This window comes from Martes martes, assembly GCF_963455335.1.
Source record: "Martes martes genome assembly, chromosome: 2".
NCBI lineage: Eukaryota > Metazoa > Chordata > Mammalia > Carnivora > Mustelidae > Martes > Martes martes.
Window position 1 is genome coordinate 143,741,345 of NC_137889.1, and position 27,955 is coordinate 143,769,299.

Consider the following 27,955-nt stretch of genomic DNA (forward strand, 5'->3'; position numbering starts at 1 on the left):
TTCCCAAAAAAGTTAATATCTAGGCCTCTCAGACTTTTTCTTTTAAGTATTAAAGGAATTATTATTTTACTATTACTATTATTATGAATATGATTATTATTTGTTGCTGCTGTGGTGGAAAATCTGTTCTCTTTTCACTTCCTGTCTATGTTTGCCTTTTCCAAAACACTGTCTTCCAGTTTCCCCCTATCCCTTACTGCACTGGGCCAGGAGAACAGAGAACACAGCTTGCTAGCATTGTATGTATAGCATGAGATAATGGGCTCCGAGTGAGGGACTGGAGATTTGCCTACAGTGCAGTGTTCACTGGCTTTGGGCAGATGTTGGCTGAGCCTCTGTGGGGTTCCTCTGTCCATACTGGGATTCTGCTCAGTGGGCCATCATGAGCTTGGAGTGGAAAGTGCCAGACAGAGTGGGCACCGAGCTCATCTCAGGCTGGAGAATGACCTGCTCTTGCTCCCATTGGGGAGGCCTTCGTGGAGGTCAGCAGCCGTGGGGCCAATCATAAGGATACCAAGTGGCACCCTGAGCCTCGGGCCAGACCAGCCATGGGTGAGTTCCTGGCAAGGAAGCCAGCTGCGTGGGGCCCACTGAGAGCTCTGGGTTTGACATAGCCCATAGCTTTGGGTGTCGTCCCCTCCTGTGTCCCCTGGTCTCAACATTTACTGAGGCCCTGGCCTAACGAATGTCGAGAGGGAGTATTGCTATTTGCTGGTTAAAAGCTTGGTGTTTGCTCACTGGAATTTATTCATCCAGGGAACACGGAGCTTGGAGTTTGGGCTGAGCACAGGGTGAGGCCCCACAAAGGCAAAGGGAAGTCAGGATCCCGCTCTCAGATGGGCTGACAGATCAGCAAACACCCAGGGCCGCCCTCAGCTACCCAGGCAGCTCAGAGGAGGTGCCTGGCCGTGGGCTCATTACGGGAGGCTTCCTGGAGGAAGCAAGATAGGAGGTGGCCATGAAAGGGGGCGGGAGCTCTATGGCCTGCAGGGTAGCCTGCCCAGGAGCTTGCTGAGTGCGGAGCATTGGGAAAGGGGGCAGGCAGCAGGGCTGGGATGGGATGTCAGTGTGAGTCAGACCCTGGAAGACCAGGTGGTTTCCCCCAAAGGCAGCCTGAGCCTTCCGTGGCTTCAGACCGGAGAGTCCCTGCTGTATGGCTGCAGAGGCCAATCTCCATTTTCTCATTGGGCAGGGGCAGAATGCATGCTGAGTCACTGCTCAGGGGATGGGGTAAACATGCCTTTTCAGGGGCTACTGTGGCCGAGGCAAGAACTGGGCTGTCCGTCCCCAGGCATGGCCCCCCTTCTGGGTAACTGGCCTTTCCCGCTGCCATCTGTCTCTGCCTTTTGGCCCTTCTGCTCTTGGGGCCTCAAAAGCCAGGCTGGGAGACTGGGGGACCTTGGGGTCCAGCTGCCCAGGGGGGCTGAGAGCAACTGGAGTCTGGGACTGGCCAACAACTGTTCTCATGGTCCCCCCAACGCTCCTGGCATGCTGTCTCCCCACGGGCTGGGTCTCCTTTCCCCCTTTCCCCTGGGCTTGCTGTCCCAGGGCCTCACTGAGGAGTGGACACATTTCACGGCCTGCACCCAGCGTGCCGTGCCACCTCAGGCGGGCACGTGATTTCTCTGAGGCCCATCTTCCGCTACTCCCTCCTCCCTGGCATCTTTAGGGACCCTGGGAGGGACTGCTGGGCAAGGAAACGGGCCTTCAGGTTGTACTAGGGCCACTGAGAAGCTGAGACAGCGTGACACCAGATGGGCCACACCTTGACATGGCCTCTTGCAAGGGCACCTAGGCTTAGCACCTGCTATCCTGACCTTCACGGAGGCTGGCCTTGCTCCTCCTAAGAAATGCAGCTTCATTGTGTTTGGCAAGTGTCTTCACTGGGCTGAGTGCCTTGCCGAGCACGGATATGATCCCAGCTATTCCCACACATCCCTGTGAGGTCAGTGCCATTGGTCCCATTAGACAGATGGGAAAACTGAGTCATAGAGAAGTTCTGTGACTTTCCCTGGACCATCCAGTCAGTAAAGCGTGAGCCACGAGGACACACTTATGGTGAAGGACAGCCCTTTGCTGGGAGACAAAGCCGCCCTACAGAATGGTCAGTTGTGTCCCGGGGGGTGTGGCCTGTGTCCTCTCTTCTCAGCTGACCTCTCCCTTGCAGGCAGCCCCAAGAGACCCAGGCAGAGCAGGAGCTGTGTCCAGCTGTGCCTGGAGAGTCAGTCAGCCTCCAGACCAGGCTGTCGCGGCACTGGGGACAGGGCCCACGGGCTTTTCCCTTGGCTTCTTCCTTGTCTCCCTCCCAGCTGGTCCCAGATGGTTTTCCGAAACTTGTTTGCATTCCTTTGAGAAAATGGCATCTTTTCCCCCCCCCTGTAAATCAGGAATGGAAATAGAACATCTGATTTCTCAGGAAGAGTATAAAGAAGAAGGTAGATATCACCTCTCCCTCGGGCAGTCGCTGCTAATGTCTGAGAGGCCTGGCTGTCTGGTGCTTCCCGCTGTTTCCCTGGGACCTGGTGCCCAGCAGGGGCTCAAGAAATATTTGGGACCAAATGGAAACAGTGAATAAGCGTTTCTGGAAACTGAGATCACAGACTGTCTCGGTTCTTTGACTCTGTGACATTCGCCTTCCTCCGTGTGGCTCTGTGTAACCACTTGGGGTGTCATTTACTTAACCGTCCCTTTGGCTGAGTGGTGGGTCGCTGGGAAGAACACCTGGGCGTATAGAGAGGCCGTATCGCTGGTGAGTCCTTACCTGCGTTCTTGGGGGCGCGTTGTTGGGCCACAGGATGGGGTCAAGGGGAGGGAAGTCTCCCCTGTTCTGAGTGCTGGACCCGGGCGTGCTCCCTGCTCCCTCTTTGGGGCCGGATGCCTTCGGAGAGCTGCAGAGCTGGTAAAAGCAATCAGGTGAGAGCGGCGAGGGATGGATTATGGATTACGCTCCTAAGCCATATCAGAGCGAATGGAGTTTGTACGTATCTGCGTCACAGTGTACCTTTCTGGAATCGGTGGGCTGCCGATTGCCCCTACATGCTTCTAAGTGGCATGTTGAGAAGCGCCCTCCTGTCCGAGAGGGGTCTCTCAGGCTTCCACCTCTGCCTTCTCAATCGGCTGGTTTGCACAGACATCTCAGGCCCCCGGAAACGCTGGACCTCAGCTCCCAGACACGGAGCGGCTGCCGCTTGCCGGAAGTGCAGGCATCGTGAGACCCCGCCCCAGCTCCCTGTCTGCCTGCCTGCCTTCCGGCTCCCAGCGCACAAAGCAGCTCCGCCCGAGGCCACTGACCCCGTGTTCCTGAATCCGGTGGCCGGTTTCCCATCCTCATCCTCATCTTGACCACCTTCTAGAACCCCTTCTTCCCTGAGCCTCCCTGGTCCTCCTTGTTCTCCTATCTACAGGCTGTTCCTGCCCGGTCTTCCTTGCTGATTTCATGTCTTCTGTTCCACGGCCAAAGCCTGGCATTCCTCCATGCTGGAATGTTCTGTTCTCAGTGCATTCTCGCCCAAGGCGATCTAATCCCACGGAATCGCTCTGTGGCCTTAGGTAGCTTACTGAACCTCTCTGTGCCAGGATTTTTGCTCCTCTCTAAGATGGGCCTAATATCTGTTCCTATGTCTCCTGGTGCTTCGAGGACTATACACACCCCAGCTCCGACCACAGGCCTTGACACATAATAGATGCTTCATTCATTCATTCATTTATTCATTCATTCATTCAACAAATGCTATTGGAGGGCGTCCTGCATGCTGAGCTCTGAGCCTAGGCACAGAGGTTGCAGCAAGAATAAAACCGACCCAGGCCCTGCTTGCTTGGAGCTCGAGTCCTGGTGTAACGTGCTTTGTCATATGGAAAAGAGCGAGAAGGCAGAGCGAGGAGCCCGGGGACCAGGATGTGCTGGCAGGACAGCGTGGGGTCCGGGCTAGCGCAAGGCTCGGGGCTGGGAGTCTGGGTTCGGACTCACCACGTCCGGTCTGCCTGTGGAGCTTGACCGGCTTAATGTTGTTGCCCCGTCTTGGCTGTGTGACTCTTGCTAGCCCTCAGCCTCTGTGTGCCCCAGTTCCTCCCCTGTGACACTGGGCATGGTCACTGACCTCTCTGGGCAGTTGTGCGGATTAACGGAAGGTGACCTGGGGGTCTCACCTGGGACGCAGTGGTACTGGCCATCACTCTTAAGGGCTTGGGCTTTGCCACCATGTGGGCTGGGAGGACAGCCCTACCAAACTGAAGGTCTAGGCCTTTGTCCCCCTGGGAGGAATGTGAGGGCTGCTGGGGCCCTTAGCTCATCACGACGCCCCCATCAGCTAGGCAACAGCTTGGGCCTGGCCAGGCAGGGAGGCCGCAGGCAATGCTGGCTGCCCTTGGACTTCAGTGCTCAGGCCAGGATGCCACCTCCCTCCCTCTTTCTCTCTGCTAACCTGGCCTTCCCCCTCCCCAGGGTCCCAAGTGATGGTGGTTTACACGGAAGACAAGCTGAGCCCTGCACGACTGGTTAGCACGGCGGAGTTTGCAGCGGCGCCTGCCGGCTGGTGGGTGTGAACCGTGGGCTTTCAGCGTCTCAACCCAACAGGAAGCATGTCTAAGAAGAGCCGGAACAAGGGCGAGAGGCCCGACATGGAGGCTGATGCCGTGCAAATGGCCAACGAGGAGCTGCGGGCCAAGCTGACGAGCATTCAGATCGAGTTCCAGCAGGAAAAGAGCAAGGTGGGAGGGGTGTGGGCCCCCTGGCTCCACAGGGGAGGGGCTGCGAGTTCCCTGGCTGGGGGTGGGCACTCGACCTCTGAGCCTCAGCTTGCCCCTTGGGAGAATGGGTACAACATCAATGGCGGTACCACGTGGGTTCCAGTCCTGGCCACCTCCCGTCTCGCTGTGACCTCAGACCAGATACATCACTGTCCATGCTGTAACTCCTCTCCCCTGCAAGATGGGGTCATAATGGGGCCCCCCCGATGGACCTGTTGGTGAAGGAGGGGGAGTTAGGAGGTGAGGGTACTAGAGAGCTTCTGGCAGAGTCTGGGTCTGGGACGGGGCCGTTGAGCTCTCGTGGGGTGAGAACGAGCTTTGGGGCTGGTTGGTACAGAGCCAGGTTGGCGCCTGGCAGGCTGTAGGCATTCAGTTCAAGTGTACAGATGACGGGCAGCCTGGCACAGTGAAGGAATAATAACCAGCCAGGGCAAAGTCCTAGAGATCGGATGTCACAGATTTAATACACTTGTCACTTGAGTGGTTTGAGGTCCAAGCCGGCTGGGGTTCTGTGGTGTCCATGGGCGAAGAGAAGTGGGGCGTGGAGCTTGCTCCCGGGCAGCCTGAGTGGGAGGGTCTGGCCTATTCTGGGTAGGGTGGGGGAGGTTATACCCAGCCATGAAGGTGGCATGCCCTCCAGCCGGGTCCGCAGCACTGGGAGCCCTCAAGGGACTGCTGGGGGATGGTCGTAGGTGTCCCATCTAGTTGAACTTAATGGGGACTGGGCAACAGCAGGGGTCTAGACGTGGTCCAGCTCCCAGGTGGGGGGGAGGATGGGGCCTGGGGCCTGACTCAGTCCCTTGCTCAGAACAGCACAATGGAGAGCGGAGGCAGAGCCCAGGACCTGGGGACAGTTGTGTCCCCTCCCATATCAGGACACTCAGGACTCCAGGCCAGCTTAGCTGCCCAAGGCACCAGCTTGTCCACAATTTGTGCAGCTCAGGAGGGATTCATCTGCTGGGATCCCTTGGGACTGGCCCCACACCAAAGTAGCAACAGCAGCTGTGCCCCTTGGGAAACCACACAGCCAAGGTCATTCTGCCAGGAGTCCTCCCACCCCCACCATCTAATTCACCTTGAGGTCTCGGGGCAAGCCATGTGACCACTCCATGCCTCAGTTTTCCCCTTTGTTACACGGAGTCCTCTGATGTGCCTGCCTCCCTGAGTCATTTGAAGAATGGGATAGTCACACATGCGTGTCACTCTAGGTGCCTTTGACAGTGCTCTCCAGTTGACAGGTGAGCAGACTGAGGGTCAGAGAGGAGAGGTGACTTGCCCAGCTCAGCTAGCTCACTGGGGCCACCATCACAAAGCACCACCGACTTTGGCTTAAACAACAAGGAAGTTATTCTGGAGGTTGGAAGTGGTGGATGAAGGTGTGAGCAGGCTGGTTTCTCCTGGGGTACCTCCCTCCTGGGCATGGAGATGGCCATCTTCTCCCTGTGTCCTCACATGGCTGTCCCCACGTGTCTGTGTCCCGAACTCTTCTTTTAAGGACACCAGTCGTAATGTACCAGGGCCCACACAGATGACTTCATTTGACTTAATTACATCTTTTCAGATTTTATCTCCAAATACAGTCACATTCTGAGGTTCTGCAGGTTGGGACCACCATTGGGAATTTGGGGGACACACCTCCGCCCATGACAGCGGGTCTCAGCACAGGCGTATGTGGTGGCACTGGGTTGGGAGCCAGGCCTGTGGGGACTGTGCCCCCGGGGTCACCGGGCTGCCTCCCTGTCAGACACGCCCCGGCCGCCCGATTTCTCAGCCCAGCCACCCCCACGGCTGGCTCCTCGGGATGGCTTTCCCCGGGTTGCTGCTGGGGGAGCTTCTGTTCTCAGAATTCAGCAATGTGCTTATGGGCTGGCAGGAAAAACATAAATAGAAACTTTACAGTTGCATTTAAATGATATTTTTTTTTTTTAGATTTTATTTATTTATTTGACAGAGAGGACACAGCAAGAGAGGGAACACAAGCAGGGACAGTGGGAGAGGGAGAAGCAGGCTTCCCGCTGAGCAGGGAGCCTGATGTGGGGCTGGATCCCAGGACGCCAGATGACCTGAGCCGAAGGCAGATGCTTAACGACTGAGTGACCCAGGCACCCCTAAATGATATTTTCATATGATCCCATAAAATTATTGTTGATGCCACAGTTCAAGTGTGGTCGTTCTCCCAGAGGATCCCTATTGAACACGGTAGGACAAGGGAAAACGCTAACTTATCTATTGATTCATTCATTCAGCAAGCCCCTGTGCCGTCACTCAGTGTTGCATGGGAAGTGTTCAGACACGGCGTAGGGGCAGGAGAGCCCCGGAAGACTTCACAGAGGCCTTTGGCAGCTGGATTCTAAGGCTTTTGCTGGCTAGTGAGCCAGGGAACAGTGCTTTCGTGTTCCCAAGTGTCCAGCAACACCCATGAGTCCCGGACATGCCAAGGCCCAGGCCTGGGGTGGGCAGGGGCAGAGTTGGGGCCTTACTGGTTGGGAGGTGGCTGCCACGGTCTGATGGCAGGACCAGAGTGCTGGCAGGGAGTGGGAGAAGCGGCCAGGTCTGGAAATGGGGAGCCAGCGCTGACAGACACGAGGAAGAGCGGGGTGGCAGGGGAAAGGGGGAGGCTGACTTCCCTGTTCCTGCTGGATGGCAGGTGGCGCTGGCTCCCAGGCTTCCCCCGAGGCAGCTGCCTTCCCCACCACCCCAGGGTGCGGTCCCTCCCAGTCAATTTGCTCTTGCCTCATCTGGAGCCAGGCGCGGAGGAGCAGCGGGCATGGGCCCCTCTCTCCTGCTGTGCCTCTGAACTTGGAGGATAGCTTGGAAGCATCTGGCAGGTGAAGTGCCAGCCACTTTTTAGACTTGCTAAGCTTGATGGTGTAAGGAGCAGGTGCTTTATACACAATGGGCTAACTCAGGCTTGTTTAAGAGGCTTGTGACCCCTGGGCTCGGGCCTTGGCTCCTCAGGGCAGAACCGGTGGGACCCAGAGGGGCTTTCTTACTTGACCCTGTCTTCTGTCGGCGGCATCCATGCCCTACACACCAGTATGGCCTGGCCTGTCTCAGCAGGCGTGCCTTCTCCCAGGCTGCCCTGCATACACCTCAGCTCTCCTCCACATTCCTTCCTCCTTATCTACCTGTGAGTAAACTTCCCTTTATCCACTCACCCACTTTTGGCTTCCCTCATGTGCCCATGATGTCCTGCTTCAGAGTATATAGTCAGGGTTGTTCAGAGAGGCATGGAACCAGTGAGAAAGTGCTGTGTGTGTATATGGGTGGGGAGGTGAGGGAGGCAGATTTTTTTTAAGAAGTTGGCTCACATGATTATGGAGGCTGACAAGTCTGAGCTTTGCAGAGCAGGCAGCTGGAGAGTTCAGGAAGAGATGATGCTGCACTCATGAGTCTGAAGCAGTCTGAATTCCTTTCTCCTCCTGGAAGCTTGGCCTTTTCTCTTGAGGCCATCAACTGATTGGGTGTGGCCCACCCACGTGATGAAGGGTCAGCTCTTTTACTCAAGGACTAAATGTGAATCACGTCTTTAAAATATATATATACCTTCATGGCAACATCTGCATTTGTGTTTAGTCAAATGACCTGATCCCATGGCCCTGCCAAGTTGATATGTGATGCTGTCTTGAGACTCAGTATCCCACATCAGTGCAGCAAGTCCCTTCCTTCTGACTCAGGTCCTTGTTGGCAATAGGCAGGGATATCAGGACAGTGGGCTTCCCAAAAAGGACAATGTTGAAAGCATTTAGTCCCTTGTTGGGACAGTCATGTTAAGTATTTAAGGTTCTGGCTCCTTGTGATTCAACCCATTAGGAAAGACACCCAGTTCCAGCCCTGGGAGAGGTAGACCCAGACCTGACGGGTCCCCCATTTTATTTCTGTGGTTGAGAGTATTTAGTACAAGGAGATGCTGATCTCGTGTTTTTATCTGGCCTAGTTTTGCAGCTTTCTCTGCTGTTGAAAGTAAGGGTTGATCAATACCCAGACACATGGTCAAACTCCTCACCCGAAATTAACTTCAGCATGTTGGTATGCCGTAACCAGTGGTCTGGGGAGACTGTGGCTACCTCCCACGGAAGCAGCTTGTCCTCTGAGATACGACGGGTTTCTGTTTTTCGGAGACTGGGTGATTTAGAAAGCTAATGGATTGGCAAGGGTTCCTGCCGAGTGTGTGTTTTATGTGATTCTTGAAAAGGTCGAATAAAGCACTTTGGAGTGTTTTAAGAAAATACTCCCTTGGCACATTTTACAAGTACTGTCTTAAATTTTGCTGATTAGATAAATTCACTTAGGCAGGGTTGGCAGCCTGGCATCTGGGGAGCCAGGCTCTGGGGCCAGGTGCCTGGGGGTGAGCTTGGTTCTGTCCCCTGGTGTGTCCTCTCTGAGCTGCTGCTGCCCTCCAGCAAAACAGTTACCTCTTCCCGAGGCTCCTAGGAGTTAAAGTGGGGGAACCGTGGAGCCCCCAGCCTATGGAGGGGGCAGCTCAGTGAGGGTCGTTCTCCCTGCTTGTGCCTCTCTGCCTCTGTCTTCTCCGGTCTCCCTAAGTCAGTCCGGTGCATAGGCCCTGGAAATTTATTTCTGGAGTAAAATTTATTCCTTTTTAGTGAGAGGTGATTTCTGCCTGTGTTTTGTGATGGATAAATTGTCCTCCCTTGTGAATCTCCAACTGAAAGAGATGTCAAAGGCCTGACTGTCCTCTCCAGCATCTTCAGACGTTTTTCCACCTCTAGGAAATTCTCAAGAAAATACCAGGAAATCGAGTAGGAAGGACAATAGGTGGGGCCTATGAGGGTCAGGGCCGTGGGGGTGGCAGGAGGGGGAATTGGGATGTGGGGAAGGGGGAGGGCCACAGGGGTCCTTGTGCACAAGGTGGCACGGGGAGGTGGTGGCTGGGTCTGATGCTGACCCCCTCTCCCGTGGCTCCGGCCGCAGGTGGGCAAACTGCGCGAGCGGCTGCAGGAGGCCAAGCTGGAGCGCGAGCAGGAGCAGCGGCGGCACACGGCCTACATCTCGGAGCTCAGGGCCAAGCTGCATGAGGAGAAGACCAAGGAGCTGCAGGCGCTGCGCGAGGTGCTCATCCGGCAGCACGAGCAGGAGGCGGCACGCACCGCCAAGATCAAGGAGGGCGAGCTGCAGCGGCTGCAGGCCACACTGAATGTGCTGCGGGACGGTGCGGCCGACAAGGTCAAGACAGCGTTGCTGGCCGAGGCGCGAGAGGAGGCGCGCAGGACCTTCGACGGCGAGCGCCTGCGGCTGCAGCAGGAAATCCTGGAGCTCAAGGCCGCGCGCAAGCAGGCAGAGGAGGCGCTCAGCAACTGTATGCAGGCGGACAAGACCAAGGCGGCGGACCTGCGCGCTGCCTATCAGGCGCATCAGGACGAGGTTCACCGCATTAAACGGGAATGCGAGCGTGACATCCGCAGGCTGGTACGTGCTGCCCGCACCCCGCCACAGCGGGCGTGCATGCACCCTTTCCTGCCCGCCCACGTGCGTCCTTTCCTTCATGCATTCTTTCCTCCCCCACTTGCATGCATCCTTCCCTTCCCATAGAGTGCAGTAAATGCGGAGTTTCCAGGACATGCTGTGCAACAGACATGCTTCTAGGCACTGGGCTTCCAGCAAAGCCCCTGCCCGTCCTAGTGGTGGTAGAGAGGCTTTGGGCAGTTAGAACTCTCCTTGCTAGGTGTGGGATCCTTGGTTCTTCATGAAACAGCCCAGAAGCACAAGTTTCTCACTTGCAAAATGAGGTTAATATATAAGGGGCAGGGTTATTGGAGGAAAGGGCTGTGGAAGCTTATTGAAGTACTGGGCATTTGTTTATTCATTCAATTAATAAGCCAGAGCACATTTATACCTCTAGGTAAGATGAATATATAGGGATAAGGCCAGCCATTCTGTTGCAACAACTGGGGAAAACCATAAATTGCAAACAATTGTATTTTTAAAGACTGGAGGACTGTGGAAGTTCTGTGGTCTAGAAGAGCTAAAATTCCAAAGGGATGAGAGAGAGCCTGCCCAGGTGAGCTGACAGTTACCAGCCACTTTCTTGCCTGGGGGGGGCATTTGCTCATCCTGGGTGTGGGCCAGGGATTCGGCTTCCCCTCGTAAGGAGACTCCACCAGGGCTGGGAGAGGTGAGCAGCGTTTTTTGGCCATCTCTCAGAGTCAGCATGAAAGATAGGAAACTAGAGGATCCCACACATGGGTGAGTTTGCACCCTAAAATATTCACTGAGTTCTGGGGTGATGTGGGAGGCTAGTGAGGCCAAGCAGAATGGCAGACTGAAATCTCCCAGAGCCATACCATACTTAGGAAACAAGTTGGCCAGGTGGAGGGGTTGCAACAGACCACGAGGACAGACAGTCAGAATGACTGTTGGACTTTGCACTGTGCACTGCAGAAGGTTGAAAAGGCAAGTGAGCTAAACTTCTCAGTCTAGAGTCAACAACAGCAACAACTGTGATATTTGCAAGAGCCACATCTTGATTAAGAGAACATGGTCAGACTGAAAATTGTGAGGATGGAGATAGGTACAATATCCAAACACTAAGCCAATGAAAGCTGGTCTGACTGTATTCATGCCCAAGGTCTTAAGGCAAGGAGTAAAACTAAAGAAAAGTAGGGACAATTCTTAATAATAAAGGGGTTAATTCTTAATGGTGCTTAATAAAAAAATTTCAAAACATGCAAAAGGAAAACATCAAAACTAAAAGGAGAAACAAATCCACACTTATAGTTGGAGAATAACACTCTGTCTCAGCAAGTGATAGAACACATAGGTAATAGATGAACAAAGATATGTAAGATTTAAACAGTACAGTGAACTGACCAGAGCTACACTGACAGAATATAGTATTTTAGCAGCATCAGATACAATTCTTTTCAAGGGGACATACACACTTTCTTTCAAAATGGTGCTCTTTTGAGTAAAATAGATTTTAGACAAAAAGGAAGAAACAGTGAAACTCAAACATATAAGTTTCTATCTTGAGAAGAAAGAAAAAGCAGCAAATTAATTTCTGAGAAAGCAGAATGAAGGGCCTTCAAGAGCAGGAATCACTGAAGTAAATCAGTGAAGAAAATCAACACATTGAAAGTTAATTGAAGTAGGTCAACAGATAAGCCCTGAGAAACGCTGATGAAGGGACAAAGGGACAAGTCCCCAGGATACAGACTGTAAGAGGGGCACTACCACAGCCCCTACAGAAATTAAAGAGACAGTATGAGTACTTAATGAACAGCATATCCAAGTAGAAATTTGGATAAAGTGGGCAGATTTCTTGAACAAGTATAACTTAACCAAACTGACACTATAAGAAATAGAAAATGTGAGTAGTCCTATGACTATTTAAGAAATTAAATCTGTAATTAATAGTTTTCCCACAATGAAAAACCAAAGCCCAGAGGCTTCACAGGTAAATTCTTCTAAGTATTTAAGGAAGAAATAAAACTAATTACACACAGACTCTTCCAGAAAAGAGAATTAGGAACATATTTTAATTCATTTTATGAAGCTGGCATAACTCTGATCCCCAAACCAATGATATTACAAGAAAAGAAAAAAATGTAAATTATCCTTTATAAACATAGACTCAAGAGTACTAAATAAAATATTAACAAATAAAATCCAGCAATATATAGAAGGTCTAATAAGCCATGGCCAAGTTGGGTTTATTCTAGGAATACAAAGATTGGTTTAATATTAAAAGATCAATGAGTATAACTCAACTAGTAATAGAATAAAAGTACAGAAAAAGCATTTCATAAAATTCAACTTCACAGTATAAGCTCTCAGCAAATTATGACTAGAATAGAATTTCCTGAATCTGGTAAAGGGTTCTATAAAAAAAATTTACTACCAACGTGTATAGTGGTAAAATATTGCACATTTCTCACTGAATTCAAGGACAGAACAAGATGTCCACTGCCACCACTTCTGTTCAACATTGCACCAGCTAGGACCTCAAATAGAAAAGCCATTAAAAAGAAATAAAAGTTCCAAAGATTGAAAAAAAAAAAGAGCGAAGTGATTTATTTGCAGATGCAATGATTGTGACGTAGAAAATCCAAGAGATTCTACAAATTGTCTGAATAAGTAAGTTAACTTATCAAAGTCTTTAAATAGAAAGTAAATATACAAAAAATAAGTTGTGTTTCTATAAACTAGCAATGAATAATGAGAAAATAGAACTTTAAAAAAGACCATTTATAGTAGAGTGCCAAGACTTAGGAGCACAGTCTAATGAAAGTTGTGTAAGGTTTCTACCCTGAAAACTAGAAAACACTACTGAGAAAAAATAAAGGAGACCTTTATTAATTAATAAAGGGAGAAGCCATTTTCATGGTATCAATATCGGTTCCTCCATAATTGATCCATAGATTCAGGGCAATCCCTATCGTAACTCCAGCAGACTTTTTTTTTTTTTTTTGTAGCATTGGCAAGTGGATTCTAAATTTGATTTAAAAATTTAAGGACCTGGATTCACAATCTTGAAGACAAACAAAATCAAGAAACCTCATACTACCATATAATCAAGCTTATTATCAAGACAGGCTGAATGATATGTGGATAAATCACGGGAAACAGAAGAGTCCCAAAACAGACCTATGCACAGGTGGCCTGCTGCCTACTTTGGGAAATAGATGACACCTCAATCCAGTAGGGAAGGGATGGCCTTTCAATAAACCGTGTTAGAGTAGTTGGACATCTATAAGAAAAACAACCTAAAACAGGAATAGCGATCCTTACATCATGCTATCCATAAAGGTTAATTCAAGGTGGACCAAAGCCTGAGATGTTAGAAAGCAAACCAGAGAGGCTGTTAGGATAACATTGAGCAATATTTTCATGCTCTTGGGTTAGGTAAATATTTCTCAGACAAGACACAAGTACACTATTCATATAAATGCACTATTCAGAGAACATTGTACACCGAACATCTAAGAAACACATTCTGTTCATCCAAAGGCATCAGTGGAAGAGAGACAAGGCACAGCACAGATTGGGAGAAGGTATTTTCTGGACATGTATCACAGACAACTTTTATCTGAATTGTAAAAACAACTTTGAAGCAATAAAAAAAATAATTAAAATGGGCAGTTTTTTAAGGGTGCATTAAAAAGAGAAGATGTACTTAAATGAAAAGGTGTCCAAGCACATGGATCATCAGGGAAACACAAGTCATAACTAGATGCTATTCATACCCACTAGAATGGCTGTAATTAAAAACAAACAAACAAACAAACAAAACAAAACCAGACAATAACAGAGACTAGGGAGGATGTGGAACACTGGGAATGCTCAGACGCTGCTGTTGGAATCATCAAATGCTATGACCACTTTGGAAAATGACTTGGCAATTCCTTAAAACAGCAATTTATGCTGCCCGGGACTTCCACTCCCATGAGGAGACCCCAGGGCAATGAAAACACACGTGTACATAAAGGCATGAAAGTGAGCACAATGGCAGTAAGAAGGAGGGGACTATTAGGGTGTAAACAGCACCCCACTCTTTCAGGATGGCCCTAGTGCAAGTAGAGTTGTTATTCCTTCCATTGAATGTTTATTTGTCTGAGTTCCAGCATTAGCTTCAGCACCAGAGTGGCAGAGAAAAATAAGATGTGGTCCTATATAGCAGATAGCCAACAGACCACCAAGCGATGGAGTATGAACAGGTTATTACAGTGTGGGGAGATTAGTTTGGTGCTAGTACCATGCCAGTGCAAAAGGCAGCAAGGAAGAACAAGGGGTGACTCTGGTGTGTGAGTCATTTCACAGAGGAAGTAAGCTGGGTTTTGAAGGATGAATAGGATTTTGTCAGGTGATGGGAGACCATTCCGTGCAGAGGGGAAAACCCTGGATGTAAGAAGGAGTACGGTGTGATCATTTTTCCTATAACTTTAAAATAGCCATGGTAATGTTTGATACTTGGATTCCCTGTAAAATAGTAAATGAAAATATAGTGGAAATGCCATTGTCAAGGATGGGAGAATTGATGTTCTTGCCTTCAACAAAAGTTTTAAAATTATGCAATGTTTCTGGGGCTCCTGGATGGCTCAGTCAGTTTGGTGTCCAACTCTTGATTTCAGGTCCACGTTGTGATCTCCGGGTTATGAGATCAAGCCCCACATTGGGCTCCGTCCTGGGTGTGGAGTCTGCTTGAGATTCTCTCTCCACCTCTCCTTCTTTTCTCACTCTCTAAAAAAAAATTATGAAATATTTCTGGCAAAAAGGATAGAAGAGATAATGAACCCTTAAGCACCCATCACACAGTTCATGAACAGAAACGTCACGGCAAGACTGAGACCCCCTGCCTGCTCCCAGGCCCCTATCCCCAAATTGGGAGTGCATGATTCCGTTTCCCAGACATGTAGCTCTATAGTGTACACTGCCTCCGGATGATCTTGGTCAAGGTCACATTGCAGGAGGGGGATTTCATGCCCTGGGGGACGTCCTCTAGCAGACCTCATCGTAGTGAGCACACAGGGCTTGGCTGGCAGAATAATGATGGGAGACATTTGCTTGCAGGCTATCTTGGGCATTTCACCAAATGTCCTCTGTGCACCCCCTGCAGCATCCTGTGGAGCCCAGAGGGAGTCGGGCCTGCACTGTGGCTGTGGGGGTGGGGAGGATGGATGGCTGAGCAGTGGCTGCTGTTGCTAGGATACAGGGACTTGGCCTGTTCTCCCTGTCAGGTTTTTGTACCCAGACTTGTTTGCTGAGAGTGGTTTTTACCTGCTGTTTCATTTTGTGGAACAGGAAACTGTTCTAGGGAAAGTGACATCACAAGCAGAGAGTCCCTGTGCCCTGGCTGGGTCACTCATTCATTGACAGCACCAAGCTCCTCTGTGTGCCTGGTCCTGGCCAGGCCCTGATCCCACTGTGCCTGTGACAAGCTCTAGGGTGCAGGTGGCTAGGAAGGCAAGGGGCAGGGACCTTGGATGAAAGGCACTTAGAACATTTTCTGGGGTCATGAGCTTCTTTTTTTTTTTTTTTGGTCATTGGAGGACGTGGTCATTCATTCCCCACAGTCAATACCCGAAAGATTGTGAGATTCTGAAGACTCCAAAGAGTAGAGCTGTCTGCTTCCTGGGGAGATAGTGAGGATCCCAGCATGAGGAATATGCAAGTAGAGGCTGGGGAGGGGCTCTGAGGGAGACCCTGTAAGAGACTTAGGGATTGGAGGCAAAATGATCCAGGGTCTCTGTCCAGCGGACTGGCTCTAGATCAGTCACCCAACTGTTGGAAGAGTGTCAGGTTGCATGTTACCAATCCGGCTCTGAGAATGGCAAGTGGAGATACACTGATTTTAAATTTTTTTTTATTTTTTTAAAAGATTATTTATTTATTTATTTGACAGAGAGACAGAATGAGAGAGGGAACATAAGCAAGGGTAGTGGGAGAGGGAGAAGCAGGCCTCCCACTGATCAAAGAGTCTGATGCAGGGCTCGATCCCAGGACCCTGGGATCATGACCTGAGCCGAAGGCAGACACTTAACAATGGAGCCACCCAGGCACCCCAATAATCTAATTTATAGAAGATCTAAGCACATACTGGTACTGAGTTCTCAGAAGTAATCTCCAGCTCCTTTTCTCTTTGTGTGTGTGTGTGTGTGTGTGTGTGTGTGTGTGTGTGTTTATGGGGGGGGCATTATCATATCAAGGGAAAGGGAGCCTTTGGAGAAGGTCTGCTCTAGGTGGAATCTGGTCTTGTTCACTGGGTGAACCCCATCGAGTTGCTTACCATCTTTGAGCCTCATCTACAATACGGGAGTAATCCCATACCTGCCCCAGGGTGATGAGAATAAAGTGAACTCCAGCTTATCATTCCTGTAACAGGAGACCCATGAACTATGCTTCTCTCTTGCAGGAGCAATTTATATTTGAAGTAAATAAAATGGGGGAAGGAACAAATATTTGCTTAAGGGACTGCTGGAGCTTAATTTAAAATGCACCAAAGGATTTTTCCGTTTTAGCACTAAACAGACATATCCTCAATTCAGGTGTTCTTGGCGTGTGTGTAGTTTTCCCTTAAAGTGGCCACTTGCAGAATCAAGGGACAAGAACAAGTGTCCGTTTCACCTGTTATCTCGCAGTTTGAAAAATGTCATTCCTCAGGCAGGCCTGTTGCTCATGGCAACATGTTCAGAAGGTGGCCTGAGTTTCATTTCTTTGTCAGCTGTGTCGGATTAGAAATGAGGGAAGGCCTTTGGGCCCCTGCTTACACATTTAACATACCTCTTAAGAAAGGCAAATAAGAAAAGGCAGTTATGGTCCACATGGGGCAGCAACACCAGTTTCAGGACTCATCTCCTAGACCTGTTAGGCTTTGGCCTCATTGCCAACAGACAGTAACAGACGACCACCCCAGTCCACTAGGGCTTAAAAGTTGGAAGTTTAGTTCTCTCTCAGGTACGAGGTCTGAAGGGGGCTGCCACAGGGCTCCACAGGGTTGTGAGGGACACAGGTACCTCCCAGCTTTGCCCTCAGAATGGGCTTTGGGATGTGGCTCAGGTTCTCATGGCCCCTCGTCCCTGCTGAGTGCCAGCCATCACATCATCATCCCAGGTTGCCAATAGGAGGGCTGGTAAAGAAGGGTGAGGTCTTCTGTGAAGTTCCATACATGCCATCTTCCTGCTCTTTGGCCATCATCTACTCATTCAGCTTCACCTAGTTGCAATGGGGACCGGGAAATGTCCTTTTACTGAAGTGCACAGCAGCCCCTAATAAATTCCAATTAGGCCCTCTGTTAGCCTTCCAGGGCTGCTGAAACAAATGATGGCAACTTCAGTAGCTTAAAACCAGAATGTATTCTCTCATGGTCGTGGATCCTGGAAGTCTGAAATCAATGGGTCAGCAGGACCGTGCTCCCCCTGCAGCTTCCTGGGAAGGGTCCTTTCTTTCTTTTTTTTTTTTTTAATTTTTTAATTTTTTAAATAAACATATAATGTATTTTTATCCCCAGGGGTACAGGTCTGTGAATCGCCAGGTTTACACACTTCACAGCACTCACCATAGCACATACCCTCCCCAATGTCCATAACCCCACCCCCCTCTTCCGACCCCCCTCCCCCCAGCAACCCTCAGTTTGTTTTGTGAGATTAAGAGTCACTTATGGTTTGTCTCCCTCCCGATCCCATCTTGTTTCATTTATTCTTCTCCTACCCCCTAACCCCCCATGTTGCATCTCCACTTCCTCATATCAGGGAGATCATGTGATAGTTGTCTTTCTCCAACTGACTTATTTCACTGAACATAATACCCTCTAGTTCCATCCACGTCATCGCAAATGACAAGATTTCATTTCTTGATGGCTGCATAGTATTCCATTGTGTATCTATACCACATCTTCTTTATCCATTAATCTGTAGATGGACATCTAGGTACTTTCCATAGTTTGGCTATTGTAGACATCGCTGCTATAAACATTCGGGTGCACGTGCCCCTTCGGATCACTATGTTTGTATCTTTAGGGTAAATACCCAGTAGTGCAATTGCTGGGTCATAGGGTAGCTCTATTTTCAACTTTTTGAGGAAACTCCATGCTGTTTTCCAGAGTGGTTGCACCAGCTTGCATTCCCACCAACAGTGTAGGAGGGTTCCCCTTTCTCCGCATCCTCACCAGCATCTGTCATTTCCTGACTTGTTAATTTTAGCCATTCTGACTGGTGTGAGGTGATATCTCATTGTGGTTTTGATTTGTATTTCCCTGATGCCAAGTGATGTGGAGCACTTTTTCATGTGTCTGTTGGCCATCTGGATGTGGAAGGGTCCTTTCTTGTTCCTTCCAGCTTCTGGTGGTGGCTGGGAAACCTCGGCGTTCCTTGGCTGTGGCCATGCCATTCCAGTCTCTGCTGCCATGTAGTCTTCTCCTCCCTTTGTGTCTGTGTCTGGTCCCCTTCTTGCAGGGACATCAAGAGTGGACCCAGGGGCCACCTTAATCTGGCGTGACCTCATCATCCCTTACATCATCACCACATCTTCATTCTTTGTTCCCCGAACTTTGGGACAGAGCCGGGCTAACACAGTTACTCGCACATTGTTGGGCACATTGGGGGCTGGCCAAATGAAGGTTTTTGCGGGGACGAATGTCCTGGTGGATGTGGGACCGATGGGACCACATGGGCCCTACAGAGGCAAACCTGTGTTTGCATCGTGACTCTGCTGCTCACGAGAGCCTGGGCACATGCAGTGCTCTGGGCCCCAGATGGCTGTAAGATGGGGGGAATGCCATCTACTGTGAGGGTCCTCTGAAGACCGAGAGAGAGCGTGTATCATCGGTACACACGTAGTATTGAGCTCATGCGGGCATATGAGAAGGAAGGAACAGCCATCGCCCAGTTGGTGTGCTTTCCTGAACTCTGTGTCGGGCTCTGTTAGTTGCAAGTGACAGAAATTCCACCTGGAACCAGCTTGAACCGTCATCGGTCAGCCTTTGCCGCTGAAGGAGTGGGATGAGCTCCGGTCACAGCTCCCGAGGCACTCATGCCCCCCAGGATCCAGGTTTGTGAGGCTCTGTTCAGCTTCCTGCTGCAACATTCTCTGCCTCTGGGCTCTCACATTGCACTGTGCCAGACCCAGGTCCTTCCTCACACAGCCCAGAGAAAGTCGCCTTTCTGGCCCCTAATAAGGAGGAGCAGAAGGGCCTTAGCTGTGTTGTCTCCAGGCTGTTTGGCTCTGAGTGGGTCACGAATTGGTCCCCAAGCCAGTTACTCTTGGGAGGCGGGACATGTGGGTGGTGTGAGCCAATCAGGGCCTTCCCTGGAAACTGGAATGGCTTCGGCCCCACCCCTCTCCTAAAGCCCTGTGCTGAGACCAGGAGCTGGGAGAAGGAGTGGCTTTACACTCTGGGGGCTGCAGGTCAGGGAATCCCAACAGCAGCGATTGGTGGCCTCGTCAGGGTCCTGGAGGCTGGTGTTAGGGTGGCTAAGTACTGAGCCTGGGGGCTGGACATGAAGTTGAAAAATGAAAAGCCTGTCATTGGCTGAGTGAGCTTGGCAAGTCTCCTACCCTCGGGGACCTCAGGACTCTGGCTGGGGAAATAGAACAGCCCAGTGGATGTTGATTCCAGAAGCCCTTCTGCATTGCCCATTCGTTCCTGGACATCATCTCTGATGGCGGGGACTGTTTTCTAAGAACTTTTCCTGAGGTGATGGGTGTAAGCCCCCTGCTCATGTCCTGAAGTAAGTGGGGGAGAATTGGCGCTTTTCTAGGTGCAGAGTTTGGGATTCCAGAGGTGTCCTGCTTGACATGCTGTTGCTTTGTGTGGGAGCAGCTAGTGTAATGCATGGTGGGGGCTCCATTTCTGGGCTCCAAGGCAAAGCAAGAAGTGTGTGGCTCAGGGGCACCTGGATGGCTCAAGGCAGCTAAGCTGCTGTCTTCGGTTCAGGTCATGATCCCAGGGCCCTGGAATTGAGCCGTACGCCCTGCTCTCTGCTTAGTGGGGAGCCTGCTTCTCCCTCTCCCTCTGCCTGTTGCTTCCCCTGCTTGTGTGTTCTCTTTCTCTCTCAAGTAAAGAAATAAAATATATTTTTTTAAAAAGTGCGTGGCCTGGATGCTGCAGGGGGCCCTACATGTGAACTTGCAACCCCCCACCATTGGTTCCCACACTTCATTTTTTTCTGTTGGCACTAATCACTCTCTGATCTATGCAGTGTTGATTTGCTTATTATGTTTATTGGCTCCTCCCCCTCTAGAATAGAAGCTCTGAGGGCAGGGACGCTGCTCTGTTTTGGTCACAGAATTGCCCAGCACTGATTCACGGCACCAGTATGTGTAGCATTCATGAAAGCAGGGGAGTGGTTTACATGAATGAACTCCTTCCGCATACTTCTTACTGCTTCTGGACTGGCATCAGTGGTGACAAAAGGTCTTCTGCATCCTTAAGGATTTTTCTCTCTAGCCGGGAGGTGCTTCTCCCTCAGAGGGGAGCTCCTGGTGGTTCGCCACCAGGGGGAGCCGTGGGCACGTTCTGCGGCTGTTTCAGAAGCTGCACCTGGCTGGCCCAGGGCTGGAGCCAGGAGATGGTCACGTGGGGCTGGGGCGTGGAGGACACTTCTTCTCTTAAAGAAAGGTGACTCAGAGAGTTTTCCAGAACTGTAGAACTTTGCTTGAAAACCTCCCAGTATTTTGAGGGTACCATTTGCCCCTTCTATAATCTCAATCATGTTTGATCAGTGTTTAATGGTCTGCTGTTTGAATAAGATAGACTTATGTTCACCAGGAGCTAACATAGATCAGTGGGGGCAGACAACATGGATCACAGCTTATAATATGCTAGGGTCTGCACGAAAATCTAAATTTCTTTCTTTTTTTTTTTTTTGAAAATCTAAATTTCCACAAGTGGACAAGGTAGGTTCTAGAAAGGTTTCCGTGTCCCCACTTGACAGAGGTTGAAGCTGGGTCCAACGGCCCCATCTGTGTGTCAGGAGGTCACACAGCGCATGTGTGTGTGTGGGGGGGGGTGTTTGAGCTCTTCTTGCCTGCTCCCCAGGGGTGGGGGCTCTTAACCAGCATTGTCCGCCCTGGCGGTCTGCATCTGGGTTCAAGGGCATTTGTGTTCTTCTCCTGTGGTTTTCTTAACACATGGCCACAAACTTCATGGCTCAAACCTACAGAAGCAGATTCCCACACAGTTGGGAGGCCAGAAGTCAGAAAGCAAGGTGTGGGTAAGGCTGTGCCGCTCTGGGGGCTCCAGGGGAGACTCCTTCCTGCCTCTCCCAGCTCCTGGGGCTCCTGGCACTCTGTCCCTCTCTCCTCTGTCCTCACCTGGCCTCCTCCCTGTGGCTTCTTTTCTTGAGCTGGGCCTCTCTTCTTCATACAAGGATGCTCGTAGGTGAATTCAGGACCTACCCAGTTCATCCAGGATGATCTCCTCATTTTACTATCTTTAACTTAATTATGTCTGCAAAGACCCTCTTCCCAAATGAGGTCACAGTCATGGAAGTCTGAAGTAAGGTTGTGGGCGTGTCTTTTTAGCGACCACCATTCAAACATCTACAGTATTCACTTATTTCCTCAGTATCCTAATACCTAAGGGAGACAAAGTCTAGGAAGGACAGGTGCTACCATTTGTGGAGTCCTACTATGTGCCATCGGCTAACTCTCATCAGAGCCAGCGTCTGCTGGATGCCTGTTCAGTGCCAAGCGCTTTCCCTGTGCTAGCATGTTTAATTTTCAAAACATCCCTAGTAGTTCTGTGCTGTTCTCATCCCCATTTCACAGATGAGAACACTGAGGTGCAGGAGGAACTCAGGGAACATGACTCAGGCAATAGGGCTGGGAAGTGGTGGGGTCAGGGCCGCCCAGTGGCCCAGTTCCCCACCAGCCTGCTTGTCTCTTCTCCCCTTTTGGGTGGATGTTCCTACGTCCCCTTCTCTATGTGCAGGAGCTGAGGTGCAGAGAGGTTATGTTTTTTGGCTGAGGTCACATAGCCTGCCAGTGGGAGCTTAGTGCCTGGGCCATAACTTCTTGCCCCGGACACCGGGCTTTTTCCAGTGTGCCAAGCTGTTGATCTGAACTGGCTGTAACTCATAAGTTGTGTGATCAGAATACTAGGGTGTTACATTGCTTCCGGCTGCTGGGGCTGCAGGTGGTCCGTGACACTCCTGGGCTCCTGGGCCCATCCCTGCGGCTTCTACCCTCTCTCTCTACCTGGGCTTCTTCCTGGGTGTCCATGTGCCTCTTCTTCTCTTCTAAAGACAGTCATAATGGCTCACCCTGCTCCAGGGTGACCTTCTCCTAACTGATTATATCTGCAACAACCCTTTTCCAAATGATGTCACATTCTCAGGTTCTAGAAAGGACATGGATTTGGTGGCAGGTGGGGTGGTGGTGTGGAGGAATGACATCCCAGTACAGCACTCTTACTGGGGCAGTTTCCCAGCTGTTGGTTTTGTGTCGGGAATCAGTGCAAGTGTATAGCTCGGGGCCTAAACTTTCTCTTCTGTAAGCTTCTTTCTGCTTGGTGTCCTCTGGGGAATGTGGGATAAGAGCAGGCTGGGTGAACTGGGGCTCACTTGGAGGTTGGCATGTGGAGAGGCTGAGATCCTGTAAAGACCCCAGGAGACACATACATCAATTTGGGTCTATGAATCTGGCGCTCCATGAGAAGTCAGGGCCTGGGGAATATGCTGGGGTGTCAGCAGCAGATGGGGGAGTTAATGTCATAAGTGAGGACAGGGCTGCCTGGGAAAGAGGTACAGACTGGGGACAGGGCCAGTCCTTGGAAATCCCAGACACTGATGGCGGCCAGACAAGGTAAGTCTGTGAAAATAGAAACCAAGCTAGAGGGATGGGAGAAGTTCATGGGCCCGATGCTGGTGAGGAGGATGGAGGACAGAAATTTGTCCTGTGGCTTTGGGGGCCAGGGGAGCATTGAAGAGCTTAGTGGGAGCTATTTTGGTGGAGGGGTGGGCCTGAGACCAGACAGGACAGGCTTAGGGAGGGAGGAGCCTGGGGGGAACGGAATCAGGATTTTATTTTCTTTCATGAAGGCGAGAGAGACATGAACATAGATATTTTTCACTGGTAAGCGTCTAGTTGGCCATATAGGTCACCAAACCCATAACTTCCTTGCTTCTCTGTGCTTAGGGGAGCAGGCCTGGGACATGGGCTGTGGTCTCTCTGTGTCCTGAGTTTTCTGAGTTCGGCTGACCCAGGTTGGTGGTCTCGCTTAACTGTTTCCTGGGCCTCAGGCCAAAGAGGGAGAGATTTCCCTGGTCACGGGCCCATAGATTGATGGCTTGTTCTTTCTCTTTGCAGATGGATGAGATCAGAGGGAAGGACCGTGTAATTCTGGCCTTGGAGAAGGAACTTGGGGTTCAGACGGGTCAGACCCAGAAGCTGCTTCTTCAAAAGGAGGCTTTGGATGAGCAGTTGGTTCAGGTCAAAGAGGCGGAACGGTACCACAGTAGCCCGAAGAGAGAGCTCCCGCCTGGGATAGGGGACATGGCAGAGCTCATGGGCGTCCAGGTGAGGGGGACAGCAGCAGGTGCGAGCAGTGGGGCCGCATGGCTGACCACCACCGTCCTTCTTTCTATGGGTCATTCTTCTGGTCACCTTGCCTGCTTGCCTCCCCTCGCCCTCCCTCCCTTACATCCGTCCATCTGTCCTGCCTTCCCTCCCTCCCGAAATGGGCTGACATTCATCATGTGCCAGGCCCAGGCCTGGGGATATAGAGGTGAGCATCCGGCCGCTCATGCCTCCAGCTGTCTTGAGCTCAGTGGATAAGAAAGAAATGAAGACATCGGTGCCACATGTGCCATAGGAGTACAGGAGGGGGGCCCAGTGTTGAAGTCGGAGTCCTGCAAGATGCGTAGGGGCTTAGTCAGCGGAAAGGGCTTTGAGGGCAACAGCTTGGTGCTTAACATGCACAGAGGAGGCTGAAGCAGTGTGCATGCACTCATTCACTCATTCATTCATTCATTCATTCACTCATTCACTCACTCATTCATTCCCGCACTCATTCCTCAGTCATTCACACATTCATTCACTCACTCATTCATTCGTTCACTCACTCATTCATTCACTCACTCATTCACTCATTCATTCACTCACTCACTCCTTCACTCACTCATTCGCTCATTTATTCGCTCACTCACTCACTCACTCATTCATCCACCCACTCATTCACTCACTCATTCATGCACCCACTCATTCTTTTATTCACTCATTCATTCAATCACCACATGTTTGAATGTCTGTCATTCATGCTCTGTGCAGATCCCATGTGAGGTACTGGCATCTCAGTGGTCAGCAAGATTGGCCCAGTGGGTCTTGAGGAATGTCCTAGCTCATCCATGATGGGTCTTTGTAAGAGAGGCACCGTGGACAGGGGCTCAGACGTGAAGGTGCCCAGAGACCACATTTGGCTGTTTGGGAGCCATTGGAGGACCTTGCAGTCTTATCGTCGGAGGTGAAGTCTTCCTGTGAGTCCCTGGTGGAGCCTGGGGTGCCCATCTGTGTGGCTCGACTCCAGGGAGCCCCGCCTGGCATTGAGCCTCCTGACAAGGAACTCTCTGTCACATCCCATGGGTTTTCTGGGAGTGCTTAAGTGTCCTGTAAGCTTCCTCAAAGTACATTTGTATCTTGACAATTTTTTTAGGATCAACATATGGACGAGAGAGACGTGCGGCGATTCCAGCTAAAAATTGCTGAGCTGAACTCGGTGATACGGAAGCTGGAGGACAGAAATACCCTCCTGGCAGACGAGAGGAACGAACTGGTAATCAGCCCCTCGAGATGCAGATGCTGCCTCGAGATGCAGATTGCTGCCTCGTAGGGTGCGAGGAAACCGCCCTGGGGCCACAAAAGCTGCCTTGAATGCACAGTGTAGACGCCTCCCGGTTTTCTTTACTTTCTTTCAGTTTTCTTTACTTTCTCATTAATCTGGATTAAAAAATCAAACACATGCCCAGTAAAGAAAGCTGCAACTTGCCCTTTGTTTCTACAGGAATTTTTAAAAGGTTTTTTATTTATTTGACAGAGACAGAGCGAGAGAGGGAACACAAGTGGGGTGGTGGGAGAGGGAGAAGCAGACCCCCACTGAGCAGGGAGTCCAGTTCGGGGCTTGATCCCAGGACCCTGGGATCATGACCTGAGCCGAAGACAGATGCCCAATGACTGAGCCACCCGGCACCCCTGTTTCTACAGGAATTTACCCCAAACAAATAGCCGGTGGGAGACGTGAGGGGTGTGGAGAGAGTGTTCACTGCACTGTTTATGCGAGACCAACCCAAAATGAAACAGACACCCACTTGTTCAATACTCAAGTACTGGGCCACGTAATTATGCACCATTTTTGTGGTACACTGAGTGCCGTCCTTAGGAATGACGATAGAGATCCTATTTATTGGCCATGGAAATGGGCTTGCAGTAAATTAAACGACAAGCAGGTTTTAGAACAAAGATACATTGTCATCATGCTGGATGTTGGATGTTGTTTTAGGTGGTGTGATTATAGATCATTTTTAGTTTTTGCATCTCTGTTTACTTTCTTTTGCATAAAAGTTAACAGATTTCTAATTTTAAAAATAATGAATGGGGACTTCAGGTTAAAAAAATAAATCTAGTGAGAAGAGCAATTTCTTGAATATGTGTTAAGTTTGCTGGATAAACAGCTAATGAATTTTTATGTAATGGGAGTTGCTTCATAAACCTCTGGATTCCTCATCATATTCCTCTTTTTTTTTCATCATATTCCTCTTGATTCTAAATTTTATTATGAAAGTAAGTCATCCTATTTGAAAAACAGGGGAGATGAACAGTGTTAAGAAATGTCACCTTTTCACAATTTCTAAAATATCAAATATAAAAAAATGTTTTTAATTTTTAAATATTTTATTTATTTATTTGTCAGAGAGAGAGAGAACACAAGCAGGGGGAGCAGCAGGCAGAGGGAGAAGGGCTCTCTCCTAAGCAAGGAGCCCGAATGGGGCTTGGTCCTAGGACCCCGACATCATGATCTGAGCCGAAGGCAGACAGACACTTAACCAACTGAGCCACCCAGACACCTCAACCTCTTTACAATTTTAACAGGATCAAGATTAATTCATTTCCTTCAAGTATTTTTAAAGGCATATTTTTTAAAGACTGTATTTATTTATTTGACAGACAGAGATCGCAAGTAGGCAGAGAGAAAGAGGGAAGCAGGCTCCCTGTGAAGCAGAGAGCCCGATGGGGGGCTCGATCCCAGGACCCTGAGATCATGACCTGAGCCGAAGGCAGAGGCATAACCCACTGAGCCACTCAGGCGCCCCTAAAGGCATATTTTTTAAAAGACTTTAATCAGACCGTACATCTAGTATTAGATGTACGCTTTCCAGTTAAACATTCATGAACTTTGCACACTGCAGAACAGTTTACTAAGAAGATTAGAAACAGATGGAGCTTGTAAAGCAGAAACTGGCCAGCTAGCCAGTCCCTTGATCTTAAAGTCACGAAATAAGGGGGTACCTGGGTGGCTCAGTGGGTTAAAGCCTCTGCCTTCAGCTCATGGTCCCAGGGTCCTGAGATCGAGCCCCGCATCGGGCACCCTGCTCAGCGGGAAGCCTGCTTCCCTTCCTCTCTCTCTGCCTGCCTCTCTGCCTACTTGTGATCTCTGTCTGTCAAATAAATAAATAAAAATTTTAAAAAATCACGAAATAAGGACTCTTAGCTCTCTGAGGCGGTTCTTACGTGGTTTTCATGCTCACGTAAACATATCGACATCCATCACAGGTCTTTCTGCTGTTGTTTTGCGGTTACAAATGGGATATTTCCCCTCAGTATTATTGTTCTGCAACTTGCTTTATGGGTTACAGCCCTGCCCATCGGGATCGCGAGGTTGTTCAGGTTCCTTTGCATGGGGTAGATTTCCAGAAGTAGAACCTATGGGTCAAAGTCCGTTTTATATTTGAGTGGATGCCCCCAACTGTTTAATCTTTCTTATAGCCTGGTCCCCCAAATTCGGGATCTGGGGTAAGTGCCTGTGCTAGACTCTTGGTACCAGCCAGCACGTTCTGTATGGTCAGGAGCACAGCACCCCAGCTCCTTGAGGTCAGGTTCTCTGTCTGTGAGATGAAGATGCGGCCCCCTTCTCGGGTTGTGCGGTGGGTTGAATAAGCCTGGCAAGGCTTACCACAGTGTGTTCTAGAAGGCAGACGTGACCATAGAGTGCTCCTGCTTCAAAGCCCTTGAGGGCCAGGGGTAGAAACTAAATGACAGAGCTCTCCAGCTCCCTAAACCACTCCTCACCATGCCCGCCCTTCCTTCGTGCATCACCCCACTTTCTCTGTTCCCGCCGCACTGAGCAAGCTGTGTTCTTGTCCACTCGGAATATCTGGGCGTGCAGTTTCCCTGCCCGGAACACCTGTCTGCCCTCATCTCACAGTGTTCGTACCCCCTTTACTGTCTTTGCCCTCCTCTTCCATTAACTAGAAGGCCACCCTGTTGTGCCATCCCTTTGACCCAGCCCCAGCCCCAAGAGGGGCTCCCCCCATGCCCATTGGACAAAAAAGACTAGAAGGACACCCTGCTGGTTGTCGGGACTCAGGGAGCACCTCCAGGACTGATCCCACCCTACGAATCTTTGTATCTCCAGCGCGGAGTCTGGCAATGAGGGGGGCCCAGGCCTTCCCTTTTGTCTGAAGAAGGCCAGAGCTCTCTGCTGGGTCTGTACTTGGGAAGCAATGCTGGCCAGGAGCAACTAGGTCACTGGATTGCCCTCTGT

At 50.3% G+C, this 27,955-nt stretch overlaps 1 protein-coding gene across 4 annotated transcripts in view; it reads left to right on the forward strand.

Moving 5' to 3' along the window:
* Nucleotides 1-4,578: 4,578 nt before the first annotated feature.
* Nucleotides 4,579-27,955, forward strand: part of JAKMIP1 (janus kinase and microtubule interacting protein 1) — a gene marked incomplete at both ends in the record, with an annotated part of 66,521 nt that continues 43,144 nt past the window's right edge. For 3 of the 4 annotated variants that reach the window (XM_080796985.1, XM_080796986.1, XM_080796987.1), the window contains 4 exons: nt 4,579-4,707; nt 9,679-10,173; nt 23,509-23,718; nt 24,851-24,970. In XM_080796985.1, the coding sequence (XP_080653111.1) occupies nt 4,579-4,707; nt 9,679-10,173; nt 23,509-23,718; nt 24,851-24,970 (954 nt within the window). The remainder of the gene's footprint in view (nt 4,708-9,678; nt 10,174-23,508; nt 23,719-24,850; nt 24,971-27,955) is intronic. The other variant, XM_080796988.1, reaches the window with a different exon arrangement.